Raw genomic sequence first — 14,740 nt, forward strand, 5'->3', positions numbered from 1 at the left:
AGGTACTGGTCTAAGTATTGTCGCAGGTGAGGTTCTCAGGTTCCGTAAGGGCGTAGATCCTGCTACAAGGGGGTTGTGCACCGGGTATGAGATTGATTTGACAATCGTACGATCTGTGAGGCGGTAAGGTGTTTGCCTGTTCTTTTTAGAAGACATCCTGGAATTCTTGGTATTCTGGAGGTAGTTGCACGACTGCTGTGGTTACTGTGGCCAGGCCTGCTTTCAGATTTTTCTTTGGGTAACAGGTTTGTGCAAAATCCGGGAAGGTTATTCTCTTCTCTCGCCAATTAATACAAGGATTATGTGTTTCCAACCAAGGTATCCCCAGTATTATTTGAAACAGTGGGGCTTTGATTAGATCAAACACAATAGTCTCTCGATGCCTATCCTGACCCAATAGTGTCATCTCTGCGGTGGAATGAGTTACAGGCCCAGAGGCAATTTCAGTTCCATCGACTGTGGTGATGACATCGGAGGTGGTTTTCGGCAGAGCGGTAGATTCATCCTGGAAGCCAATTCGTAGTCCACATAGTTTCCTATGGCCCCGCTATCAATCTATGCCCTTACTGAGTGCATACGCGATGGCTGCCTTGGATCTACGAGGACCATTGGTATGATGAAATGCGAGGTCTGAGTATCCTTCTTCAAGCTCGGCAAGCGGACCTCTACGCTTGTCGGGCGTGGTCGTTTCCCGAGTCTGACTCCATATGGCTTTTATTGTCAGCAGCTCCTACCACATTCTTGTGTGGTTTTACAGGGCAATCCCGTAGAAAGCCCAGAAGTTCCACAATATAGACAATTGCATTTGCCGTCTCCTTTCCCTTTCCTTCTGGGTTAAGGGTCCTTTAAACCCTCCGATTTGCATGGGTTCTGAAGCATCTGCTCCTTTGGGGTTAGCGTGGGTTTTGACCAACACCCGATTCTCAAACTTGGCTCGATCAGCCTTTCTGTTCTGAAGTCTGTGATCTAACTGGACCACTAAGTCTATATATTCAGCGCAGTCTTGAGGTGGGTTCACGACTTGAGCCAAGACATCCTTGAGTTCTCCTCGAAGCCCTCGATGAAATAACGTGATTCGTTTTACCTCAGGCCATCCAGTTTCCACTATCAACCTATTAAAGGTCGCGATGTAGGATAGAAGGTCCTGGTTACCCTGTCGTAGGGACAAAAGTTTGCTATCCAGGGCCTGTCCTTGGGAGTGCCGGGCAAATAGTCTTTCCATGCTCATTTGAAAGCCCTGAAAATCCCGAAGAATTGGGTCATCCTGAGTAACTAGTGGAATTGACCAATCAGCTGCACTGCCGCTGAGATATGACAATACGAAGGCTACCTTGGCTTGATCGTTTGGGAAGGCTCCAGGTCTGCATAAAAAGTGCAAGCGGCATTGGTTCATAAACACGGAAAACCTTTTGGGATCTCCGGCAAAGCGTTCGGGCGGAGCTAATGGAATATTTCCTGGTAGGTTTATTTGCACAGGGTTACTCGATGACACCGGAGCTGGATTTCCCCCGGGACCTGGTAGGGGTGCTTGTCCAGCCTGGCTTTGCAGTAGTTGCCTAGCAAGGTCATCAGTTCGCTCCTTTGATAAAATCAGTTCTCTCCTAAGAGCATTGGTTTCTTGATGGGCGGAATGCACTTCAGCCCTCAGTTCCCCTAGTAATTGGGCCATTTGGTCGGTTTCTGAGGTATCCATAACACCCGGGTGGGAATTTGTGGGTAGGCTTCGCGTTCTGTTACGCTCACCTGGCTCCCACAGGGGCGTCGATCTGAACTGGACAGCTGCGGTCTCCACCAATGTGACGCGTAGTGCCGAGATGACGGACTGGACTGGCCCACCTAGCTTCGTTTGCTTGGCCCGTAGGAATATTCTTCTGCAAATGGGGAAAGGGAATTAACCACCCGTGGAGTTGAGCGTTAACCCCCCCACTCCTGCTGTTCTCCCCACTGATCACCTTTGATGTCCCCTCTTATAGTCTCACCTGATGGTTTGGAAAGATGAGCTCTCCATCCTGCATTGAGCGCAGGGGCGTGTCGTTAACCAGTTGCTTCACTGGCTCAAAGGAATTGGTGAGTTCCAGAACAATATTGACTCTGAGATTCCCGGCAAGACGCCGTAAGTATGTAGGTCGTAAGAGTTCAAATGTCTGACTTTCACTCTGTCCGATTCCTTGCAGGTTGCAGCTTGACCCTAGCGAAGAGTTCCTCGTGGCAACCGGTAATATTCAGGTAAGGATTTGTATTATCCAACACAGTTCGATAAAATAATGTCAATATGTAACCTGTTGCTTTCTCCCTTATTCAGGCGCTGAGAGAAAGTATGAAGTCTCGGGGAATAATGCCTCTGGCGGTAAAATCAGGTAAGTCTATTGTGGTGATGAGGTTTCCCCTTGTTTCACATTGCTGTCCTTTTGTTTCCCCTTAGGGACCGGGATTCGGCAAGGATGCAGTGGAAGCTGCACCGACCCGTGAAGAGGAATAGTACCCCCGGTGGTAAAATCAGGTAAGTCTATGGGGGGTAACTTAAATTGCCTCTTTGTATTCCCTTGGCTCACCTTGCTGTTCTTGTCTTCCCCTTAGGTGCCGGAGTGCGGCGGGAACATGCAGAAGGATGCGATGGAATGTGAAGATGCTGCGAAGGCCGGTGAGTTCAGCGCGGCGCTGCAGCAGGCGAGGCGACACGCATTAAATAACTTCTTTCTTCCAGCTCGAAGGCGCGATGGATCGGGAATTCAGGTAAAAAAGGCATTGCTCTTGTTCTAACCTTTTCTCCTTCTTTCTCCCTTTTTCTAGGAGCTCCAGACTCGAGGCGGGCGTGGCAGAAGACTGGATGCAGACTTGCAGGCACAGTGAGCGTTACGCTGCTGGATGCAGAATAACGCGAAGCGTGTGCTGCTCTTCGGGCGTGGTTTAAATAGCCCCAAAGTAGTCCCAGGTAAGTATTCCTCCACAGCCCCACCCGAGTAAAAAAATAGTCCCTAGGTAAAGTCGTCCCTTCCAAGACTCTTTTGGCTTGGAGCTCTTGCAGCATGGTCTGCATCAGGTAAGTTTGCAGCATGGTCTGCATCAAGTAAGTTTTAATCTATGAGCCTGGTGCCTATGGCGCTAGGACTGACTCTCCATATGAGCCTGGTGCCATAGACGCCAGGACTGCACCCAAAAAGCCCCTAGCAGGGGTTGTTGGGCTTGCTTGGAATAACTTGATGCCTGCTTCCGGGGTTGCTGGACTTGGTCTGGGTCCCCGGGGGTAGGCATCATGACACACGGACACTCCAGCACTTACCCCCACTCCCTCTTCCGCCTTCTCCCTCTGCACTTGCACGTTCTGAATACTCACAAGGCATAGTAAGTTTGTCTCCTTAACTCTTGTGCATACATTGTTTTATTTTCAATCCCATATTCCCTCCATTTTGCCATGTGGGCGTTTTGAAACACATTTCCTTGTTGTATAAGCGTCTAAGAAATGCACAATACATAAATACAAATAAAATAAATACTTCATATCGGTAGGGACAAACTCTCTCATCCTAAGCTTTACTTTTACAAATCATTTTTTAAATCTATTAAGTAATTTATTTTAAACAAAAAAGAAACCAAATTTCACCCTAATTAGCCATTTTAAGCTAAACCCATCAACAGAATGTAAAGTGTAAAATGTGGCATTCTGCATGCCATGCCCATCTTTACAGTTCCTGGGCCTCATCCATTTTGAATGCATGCTGCATCAAGCAAAGATTGCATGTTGCATCAAGCATAGATTGCATGTCACATCTTTGCCTTGCTGATCAGTGCAAGCACACTGCATATATTTTACCAAAACATACTACCATAGTATGACCCACTACCTTATTGCTAAGGGATAAAAAAAAAACATGTTTGTTTTTCATGGCTTCTTGTAGTAGGATCGTGGTTTAGAAGGTGCTGATCATTGTAAAATCAGTCCTGCACAGACACATTTAGGACAGCCCTCCTTACCTTGGCAGCTGAAGGTGATGCTTTCCCATTTTCCATGCATTGTGCATGCGGAGCGATTGCCATTTCCAACACCGTAGAACCCCTGAAGGCACTGGTAGTGAACCACACTGGCGAACTTTGTGGTGTTGTTCCAGATAATCTGTGCATGGGGCATAACTGGAGGCGCTCCACAGTCTATCTCTGAAGGGGGAAAGAAGGACCTTAATAAGCAGTCAACACAAAAATGTCACATCTACTGGAGCCAAGGGGCAGTAGTCCTGATCAAACTTCAGGAAGGGTAAAGCATAAAAAACAAGAAAAACACTACATTTGCTGTATTTGAAAAGCACAAAATAACGAACAAAAAAAACACGTCGTAAAAATTTACTGACATTATTATTTTTTTAAATGTGGATCCAATTGCTGATCCATGTCACATGTACTGTCAAGAGTTGTTTTTTTTTCTAGCTCCAAACGATGTCCAGAGTGTGGCGTATTGTGCACCTGTGGGGGGATCAGTGGTTCAGTTCCATTTGGGACGGTGCATCTTAGATAGGCCATATGGGGACAGTCACCAAATGTGGTCCATAAGATTTGCCACCTATTTAGGCCAAACTAACAGTCTTAGTGGATTGGTCCTGCAGTTCATAACACTTGTTGGCTTTCACCTGGAGAATTAGGCAAATGCACAAACTATTTTCCAATTCTGTCTTTTAGAAACTTTGCCTGCCCCTCGGTATCTTTATCCATCTTTCTAAACCTTTTCCCAAATACATTGGGCCTTATTACGACTTTGGAGGCAGCCATGCCCTTAATAAGGGCATGGCTGCCTCCAAAACCGTGTCCGGGTTCCCTGAATGGGGAAATACCGGGCCATTCCGAGTATGGAGGGCCCGGTATTTCCTCCTTCAGGGAACCTGGGCCCGGTCCTTCCCCTTTCCCATTCGAGCCTGCATAGGGCTCAATGGGAATGGGTGCGGGAGCTAACAACGGGCCGATTACGTTAGCTCCCTGGTCCCCTCACGGGACCCGCTCTGGACGGCTGGTAAAACCAGACATCCACATCGGGTCCCGCAGGGAACCTCATAATATTGCGGAATGGGTTTAGCGGCGCCCGTTAACCCATTTCGCAATAGTCGTAATGAGGCCCATTGATTTCAAACGTGGCAATCCTACAGTATCTATGGCATAAAGTGGCAGATGGTTGGAGCCCCAAGGTTTTAAGGCATGGTCATGAAGAAAATGCACCATTAGCAATGTTTCCTCCGAAAAAACGAGCACTATGTAGCATTTAAAATAAATAATCTCAACAGTCTTATACCAAAAGGGAAGCCCTGATGAAAGGGTTAAATAATTGTATGAGATAGAAACACGTTTTAACACAGTCTTATGCTAAATGATTATCAGTACCTGCACTATGGATATAAAGAGGCCTGATCTGTATACAAACAAAGTGCCCATCTAAGAGACAATTTGGTCTTCATTACTAGTGTGGCGGCCCGGAATAAAGGGTGTCGGTAGCAACGCAACGGCACCCATTCTGGGCCACTACACTACAATTCTGCAGGCAGGGGCTGTTGGCCCGGCAGGGCTGTCCTGCCGGGCGCAACACCACCTGCCCGCAGAGTTTTCACAGAAGAACCAGTACCATTAGCAACAGTGCCGGTGCTTCCATCTCCTTATTCCCATGGAGTCCTGTGGTAAACAAGTCGTTGCATTTAAAATAAAATGATAAAATGTATTGTGTATATATTGCTTTCTGAATTTAACTAGATGTATGAGACAATATAAAGTATATTTGAATGGTGTGGTGGGTTAGAATTAACTGAAATTTGGCACAGCGTATAATTTTCGACTAATTTTTGCATTTATCTCCAATACATTTTACCTGAATAATTCTGTAATATAATGAGAACAATTATTGGAGATGCAAAACTGGGTGAAATGGAATCTTCCGTTCATTTATTTATTGATTTTTAATTAGGTTTACAGTTTATTACAAACCTTTACCATTTAACAAAACAACAACATATTTCCAACTTCATTTAAACAGACAGCAATCTCTCCAACACACTTTCTAAAAATGTGGTTAACGCATGTGACCATCTGCCCTGCATAAAGAGCCTCCCACCAGGCTTCGGCATCTAGACCGAATTGCGCCAGTAGGTGACTACTTAGGTACAAGGTTTTTAAACTTCTAAGTTTTTGGCAAAACAGAATCAAATGTTTTAGCGACTCCACTTGTGGGTTACAGAGTCTGCATTCTGAATGCAAAGTCAAACCATATCTATGACGTGTAGTATTGTTATGAAGAATGCTTAGTCAGAATCTCATGAACAAGTCTCGATGTTTAACACTGGGGAACTTTTGATTATAGGAGGCCAACAAATCTTTGTAAGCGTATGGGTCTTCGATAGACCTCTCTTTGTTTCGGTCTCTTGCCAATCACGATTCCAAACCATTTTTTTTACGTGGGATGGGTTGTTAGCCAAGATCTCTTTTGAAGTTCCCAAGTCAGTTAGGATTTCAAAACATCTTTTCGACCATAAGTCTAAAGACCAGTCAGAATCGCTCCAGATTCAAGTATCAAAAGGACAAATTGTGGTGGACAAGGGAGCCTGATTTTATTAAAGAGTTTATTAAAGAGTTGTAGCGTATTCCATTTAACTCTTGCATAGAGGGAAAGCAGCCCAACCTCGTGGCGGATGATAGCTACAGGCACTATGTTCGGCAAGTGCAGTACCGTCTGCCACAATCCTCCCTCTAAATGATCCCATGTGTCCCAAGGAAGGCTAAGACAAGCTTCGACTCCATATGTCAAGTTGGGAACAACTTTTTGGTTGTAGAAACATACAATTGGGAGGAGGGAAAACTTTCCATATTTATACCCTATGAATTTGGCTTGTGCTGATAGTTGAATTACCTTTCTGTCCAAATATTCTTTCCATTGAACTTCATTCAAGTTTGCTCTGATCATGATGACAAGATACTTAATGGTGCAGACAGGGTGCAGGTGGTGACCATTCAGGAACCAAACAAGATTTTTAGTTTTCCTTGAAATTCTTTCTTCCAAAATTAATACTTCTGATTTATTTGGGGTAATACGTAGATCATTTACGTCAACGTATTTCTGGATGATTTCCAATTTCTGTTGTAGCCCATGGGGTGTTAGATCCAGAATCATCAAATTGTCTGCTTAAAACATCCATTCAATCATTTGGTTGTTTAATTTGGGTGAGCAAGAGGGTGTAGTGGTTATGATGTGTCGAATGCCTGCAATAAAGAAATTGAACAAAAAGGCTCAGAGCAGGCATCCTTGCTTTAGGCCCGTAGTGGTTTTGATGGATTTGGTCATTAGGCCTTCATGATTGAGTCTGATGTACAATGATGTGTCGGTGTAAAAGGTTTTTGTTGCATTTAAGAGCTAAGGCAGGCATCCAACCATTGTCATCTTCGACCACAGGCGTTCCCTCTCAATAATGTCAAATGTACATTCAAGATCAATACATGCCATGAAGATTTTGAAGTCCTCTCGCAGGGTCTTCAATTTGAGTAAGTTCAGCAGAAAAAGGTTTAAGGTACACCATACATCTTTGACAAAACCGGTTTGTCTACAATCCAGGGCCCCGGTTCTAGGAACCCATTCAGTTAAGCGTCTTAGAAGGACTGATGCAAAGATCTTGCCTAGAAAGTCCAACAGGGCAATTGGCCTGTAATTGGCTAGGTGCATTCGGCCTTCCTTTTTAAATATAGGGATAATGATGCTCTTTTTCCTGGAACTCGGCACATGGCCCTGTATGGTGATCCATTGGAATAGCTTGTGGCTGAATTGAGCCCATTCTTCAGGGGCAGCTCTGAGAATGGCATTAGTCAGCCCATCGGGGCCCGGGGCTCTAGATTTGCTCACTTCTTTTATGATTGTAAGAATTTCATCAGCGTCAAAGTTAAGGTTCCATGAAGTAGAGGTATTCGTTGGAAGGTATACTGTTAGATTCCCAACAAGATTATTATATAGAGTTGTGAAGTGTGATGCCCAAATCTGTTCAAGGATAACATTCAATAGAGACTTGCAAGAATTAAAATGTCTCCCATTCAACAGTTGCCAAACGTTTTGGTTGTTTTTTTCTCCCATTGCTTTCATCATTTTCTATGAATCATTCTGAAGCATAACATGGTTATAGGCCCTTACACAATTTCTGTATTTCTACTTCCTTTTCCTGATTAAATTGCTTCTTACTTTTAAGAAACATTTGAAATTAATTATTGTCACTTAGCCCCTGTATAGGTGCTGTCACTTGGCCACTCAGCAGCTGATCTCAAAACGTTGGTCACACTTTCGTCAAAGGACAAAAAGAAGACAGCACTTAGGGTTCAGGCAAATATAGAGATAGGATCTGCCCACCCTCTTGCCTGCTGGATGCCACTGTATTGTTTTAGAGTTCCCTCTGCATGACTGCATTACAATGAAAATTCGCGGAAACACACGGTTGAGGTACCACTAATGATGTGCACAGCACCAGTTGAAGATTGAAGACGTTTGCTAATTAACTAGGAACAGTAAGAGAGTGTGTTTACAATGTTACCAATGTAAGGATAGTTCCAACTTAATACACCGACTTTAAAAACGGATTGATCATAGTGAGGTGAAGTCTGACCACAAAACACGGCATGTTCAGTGGCTTCTTTGTAAACTTCTTGAGCGCCCAATTGCAGTTAACCTGATACACCATCTACATTGGTCTTTTTGTCTAACTTTCAGGAGACTTTTAGATCTCCCCATGTATTGCATGGGGAGGACCACTTGTGTTTAGACTTACAAAATAGCAAGACTTTTCTGTGCCATTTTGATTGCTTTTACAAATGGTTTGAAAATCGGCATGACAAAAACAGGCAAACCTGAAGATTTAACACTGTTGCTGAAATCCATTGTATAAGCCGCCTGTTATGTCCATGCAATGCAGATGCCTCTACCCGATTCCCCATGGAATCAAAAATCTCTGCCAACAGAGAAGTTGGCAGGGAGAGAATCGTAAATTAAATTCTATGTCAAGACCCGGAGGATCAGATTATGCTTGACTTTCAACCTTACTTCGAGAAGCATCTTTAAACAATACAGTAAACATCGCAAATGCGAAAAAACTACAATCAAAGTTTTTGAGTCTTTTTAGTCCTTATGTTATTGGTCTTTCCAAACATGTGAACTTTTTTAACGAATTGTCTCTGTCCATCCCTATAAATCCTGTCCATCACCTTAACAACTCCTCTTTCTTTGCTGCTCGGGCAGCCAGGTAAGTGCTTTACGGTTTTATCATACTTTTAAAAGGATTTAATGTGTGTTCTTTGTGTATATTGAGCGCAGGGTAAGCTAGTAGTTGGTGGAGCATGTCTGCAAGAACAGGCAGGTTTTTAGAATTTTAATATGGCGGTACGTGACGGGACATAAAGGTTCCGGCGACCACAGCATAATACTTTATCTACAAGGGGGCACTGCAGTCACAGCAGTGATCGAAGTGCAACAAGATTTATTATAGTTCTGGCGCTCGTTGATCTTCTTCCGTGACCATTAGATGAAGTACCCCTAGGAGAGAGAGAGATGACAAACGATATCAGCGCATTATTGATTTAAAGACCGTGGAATGCGTTCTCTTCAGGATTAACTCCTGACGAGTAAAGCACATCCGACAGTGTTTTTCAGCACCACCTGGTGGCAGAAGAGGTTTGTATTTGATCCCACGAAAGTGAGATTTACTCACAAGATCGGTTGGGCTCAGTCCCTGAAAAGTCTGAGTGGCACAGGCAACCACACAATTATTGAATCACTGCATACGTTACTCTGCCCTATTATATATGTATAATTTGGACGGGTTTTGGAATACTGGTGGCAAACCTTGCAATTTAGTGATCCAGTGAAGAAGGAAGAGCTCAGGTGAGCCAAAAGAGAATTCAGCCCAGTATGGGGCTAATATTACATCAGGCTCTGTGAGCCTGTCTGGGACATGGAATCCACCAGTTGTCCATCATGGAGGACTGGTTGAAGTTCTCCAGCAGTATGGAGGAACTCAGGGGAGAGAGAAAGGGGGAAGAAAGAAAGCCTGTAAGGCCAGAGATGCCAAGACTCTCACGGGCACCCCACAAAAAGGAAAGGGCAAGAGGAAAGCAGTGAGTTCCAAAGCAAAGGAGCGCAGATGGAAAGATGAAACCTCGGAAAGTTCAGAGGAGTAAAAAGAGGATGATTGGGGGAGCTAATCGTCAGATGAGGAAGTTGAGATAATATCCTCTGATGAAGAGGAACGTAAAAGAGCTTCCAAGAAAAAGAAGGTAGAGGACAAGAGGAGGAAGCAGGGGATGATTTCAACCCGGACACCTTGATCCACCCACCTTCCTCAGAATGGGAACCGCCCGCAAGAATAGTGGCTTATGTAAAGAAACGGCTCAAGACACCCATGGCAAAGGACGCTAGGAATAAGTCAAGGGCAGAATGACCAAGGCCACATCTACCTAAGGGGATATTAGAGACCCCAGACATCGATGACTGCATGGCCACATTCATGGGAAGATATGTGAAAGACATTAAGAAAGGTTTGGACAGGTCCTGGCATTCATGCCAGGACAAGATGCTGGACGTGATTGTTCCACTAAGTAAAATTAAGGAAATGGCAGAGAAGGCAAAAGAGAAAAAAAAGGCCATTGACCTTACAATTCTGTATGGATGGGTTCAGAGAGCGACATGTGTACTGGGCAACACTAATAGTGTGATTATGGGAGAGAGGAGGTCGATTCTAGTAAAGATCGACCCAAAACTCAGTGAGCTGGCCACATCAGATGCGGCTCCATCAGCCAAAGGGAAACCTTTTGGTGACTCTTTCATAAAGGATTTAACAAAATTTGCGAATTCCTATGTGGCAATTGATAAAGCGCAGGCATCCTTGAAAATCGTGTTTGGTAAAGAGGTTTTCCGCCGGGCTGGAAGAGGCAGGGGCTGCTCTGCCAGCCGCTACCCATTCAATAAGTCATATAATGACAGATACCAATGGAAACAAGATGAGAGAAAACCCAACCCGTTTTTCCCTTTGAGATGAAGAGGAAGAGGCAGAGGTTGGAGACAGGCAGAGAGTCAACGCCAAGTCAAGACAGTTAAGAGCAATGATTCAGGTGCAAGCGTTGAACACACAGATTCACACAGCAGGTGGGAGAGTGCCAAAATATGTAGAAAAATGGCGGCTCATTTCAGCAGATGCTTGGGTTATAGACAAAGTTTGAGGGTTTCATATAGATTGGCACACCATACCAATACAAGAAAGTTGACCAAATGTGCTAGTACAGAGCACAGCAGACAAAGCTTTATAAGATACAGAAATAAGAGGGCTGGCTCTGAAGGCAGCCATAGTGTTAGAGCCAAATGTAATGGGGAGCTTCATAAGCAACATGTTTTTGATAAAAGGACATCACAAACTAAGACTGGTTATAAATTTAAGGGAATTAAACAGTTGTGTGGTTTACAGACACTTCAAGATGGAGGGTATAAACCTCCTGCGAGACATTTTTACAGCAAGGGGACAGGCTAGTCAGAATTAACCTCAAGGTGCATATTCGAGTTTACCCATTGCTCCAGAACAACAACGATTTCTGAGATTGCGATAGAAGGTTCAGATATGGCAATTTACATGCCTACCCTTCGGGCTAGCATCAGCCCTGTGGTGTTTCACGAAAGTGATGAAACCGGAGATAACCTTCCAGAGGGAACAGGGGATCAGACTAAACATTTATCTGGACGACATACGTCTAATGTGTCAGGACAGACTGCTGATCAAGGAACAGGTGGACACCACTACAGATCTCCTATTGCAACTGGGGTTCTGTCATGACCACTGTGAGGGGGCACAGATTGTGCCACAAGCAGGCTCCCACCAGAACCTTGAGGGCCTTAAAACCAGTGCAAAAGGGCTCCTGGAGCCAGTCCTGGTGCCTTTGGCACCAGACTCATATGTAGGAAGGAAGGGTTGTTCAAACTAGGTCCCATTTATGTACATGGGCCTTTAAATCCAACATGGAAGCACCCACACAGTCTAGTTCTAAGAACCAAGCCATGCGGTCTAGTGTTTTGGGTGTGGCAGGCCTGGAACTACTATCCCTGGTACTACTTTACCTGGGATATATAAACCACACCCTGACTGCAGAACACGCCTTGTGTTATTCTGCAACCAGCAGCGCGACGCTCACCGTGTCCAGCTCCTGGTCTTCAGGATCTTCCTGTAATCCTGCAAGAACAAGAACAAGATTATTCGGTTTTAGTTGAGAAAACACCATCCAGAAATTAGCACCTGAACTGGGCTGCAATCTGTGGAAACCGAGAGAAGAAGAAACATCACTCACCTGTGAGTACTAGCTTAAGGACTTCCGGCGAACCGCTACCACAGCTGCTGTTCGAACACTGCGACCTGCAATAACGAGAAAGAGAAAAACTATTAGAACGCGCGCTTCCAAAACATTGAATTCCATCAGTCTTACCTGAATTCCATCGCGCTACGCCACGCTTCCACCCGGAGCACCACAGCAACATCTGCAACGGAAAAAGAAACATATTCAGTTTCACTTTCAATATTAAACAACCGCACAGCGCTGTACTTACCTTATCGGATTCCGGGGGCCTGTTTTTCATTGCGCTCTCATCCACTCACAGCACCACAGTGGCCTGTGAGGAGAAGAACAAGAAAACACAGGTTAGCTTTAAAAGAGAAAGGCGCTGCACTTTGCGCTTTCTCTTACCTAGAAACGTGCCTCTCCATCCGGCATGCCAGCATCAAGACCTTCGCACCTGAAAAGAAGGAGATAAAGACATTAACGAATTTCCACCATAAACAGAACAAAGACTTACAATTAACAAACCTGCCTGCCTACCAGCAGATTTGGGGTCACAACAGGCCTGGGCCCAAGGAAGGCGTACTGCACCAGTGAAGCAACTCGGGCAGCTCGCCAACAAACGTCAAGCACCCCTGCACAAGAAACTCAGGACGGATAGCTCACCCTACAAATAACTAAGATTCATTATTCAGCATTGGGCAACTATGCATCCAGGGTTCCAGATCTCAGGACCTTCCAGGGATATCAAGCGAGCATAACAGGTTCCTGGTGAATTGAGGGGAATCTATTCTAAAGCCGGAACAGAACATGGAGTTTCTGGGTTTAAGGATAGATACAGTGAAAGGGACATAGTCTCCCCTTGAACAAGGTAAACAACATCAAAAAAGAGATAAGGAACACTCTAGCTAAAGAGATGATGTTGTTAAGAGAGATGGCAAGACTTCTGGTACGCCCGGCATCTTCAATCCAGGTGATTTTCCCAGGCCCGCTACACTGCAGAGCCCTCCAAAGATTAAAGATACAATATCTCAGGAGGGGCGTATCTGACGAGCAAAGAATCCCCCTCACACAGGATGCAAAGGAGGAGCTGGAATGGTGGCTACAACACATGGATGCCTGATATGGAAGGGCAATATTTGGCTCATCCCTGGAGCCAGATGTGGAGAGCTGTCGACAAGGGCCAGATGGTCAGAGGAGGAACTGGGCCTTCACATAAACTGTCTGGAGTTCCTAGCAGGTTCATTTGCAGTGGAATGCTCAATGCAAGAGAGAACACGTTGTGTTCTCCTCAAGATGGACAACGTATCCGCAGTTCGTTATATAAACAGACTGTGAGACACTAAGTATGAAATGCTAGCATTGTTAGCAAAGGGGTTTTGCCATATTTGCCTACAGGAGGAGGTGTCAGTGACAACAGAATACCGTCTGGGTCGCCAGAATGAAATAGTCAACTGGAATTTCAGATTCCTCAGGGATGGCAGCGATTGGAAGCTGGATGAGAGAGTATTCCAGAAATTAAGGGCAAGGTGGGGTCCATGCAGGACAGGTCTATTTGACTTGAGATTGAACAGGCAAATTGTTTGGTTCTTCAGTTGGAGACCAGTCCCAGAAGCAGAAGTGATTGATGCATTACTGCAACAGTGGGGTCTGAGCACAGAATATGCAATCCCTCCCTTTGCAGTGATAGCGCAAACGCTAGCACAGGTGTGGAGACAAGAAGTATCAATGGTTCTTATCACTCCAGACTGGAGGGGCAAGTTTGGTTCCTATATCTGCTAGCGATGTCCCACAAAAATCTGAAAGCTCTACCGAGGTTCGAGCTACTAGTGAGGGACCCCGTCAGGGGGCGGCAACCCAATGGTGATGACAGGAAGCCTAAGTTAAATTGCATGGGCAATTTCTGGGGATCCTGGTCTAGGCCTGCACTATCGGACGAGGCTGAACATATCGTGGAATCCTGGACACTAGGGACCAGGAAAGCATACAGGTCTGCTTGGTCAATCTGGCATAATTGGTGCATGGAAACGAAAGTATATCACTCTGGAACAGACGTGGTACACGAAGTCGATTTCCTGGCACAATTAGCAGCTCAGGCAAAGCGTATAGGACTAGTAACATAGTCCACGCAACAATTTCAGCAGATCACCCTAAGATAGAAGTGCTGTCATTGGAAGAACACCCATTAATATGCAGACTACTGAAAGGTGTTCGACTAATCGGACCGCCGAGGGAGAAATATGACCAGGTGTGGGACGTAGATAAGGTGGCTAAGAATGTTCATGTCATGGCTGGACAACAGTGATTTAACGAGAAAAGCGTTATCCGCCAAGGTGATTATGCTCTTATGTTTATTGTCATGTAAAAGAGCATCGGATGTGAGAGAATTAGAGGTCAATAGGAAAGCCTTGTCCCGATGGTGAGTAACATT

The 14,740-nt window shown here is 45.0% G+C and overlaps 1 protein-coding gene across 2 annotated transcripts in view; it reads right to left on the bottom strand.

Moving 5' to 3' along the window:
• SUSD1 (sushi domain containing 1) overlaps positions 1 to 14,740 on the bottom strand; it is a 1,292,988-nt gene that overhangs the window by 508,347 nt on the left and 769,901 nt on the right. For both annotated transcript variants that reach the window (XM_069630622.1, XM_069630623.1), the window contains exon 11: positions 3,973 to 4,152. In XM_069630622.1, coding sequence (XP_069486723.1) covers positions 3,973 to 4,152 — 180 coding nt within the window. The remainder of the gene's footprint in view (positions 1 to 3,972; positions 4,153 to 14,740) is intronic.

This window comes from Ambystoma mexicanum, chromosome 6q (assembly GCF_040938575.1).
Source record: "Ambystoma mexicanum isolate Mex_15411 chromosome 6q, UKY_AmexF1_1, whole genome shotgun sequence".
Classification (NCBI taxonomy): Eukaryota; Metazoa; Chordata; class Amphibia; order Caudata; family Ambystomatidae; genus Ambystoma; species Ambystoma mexicanum.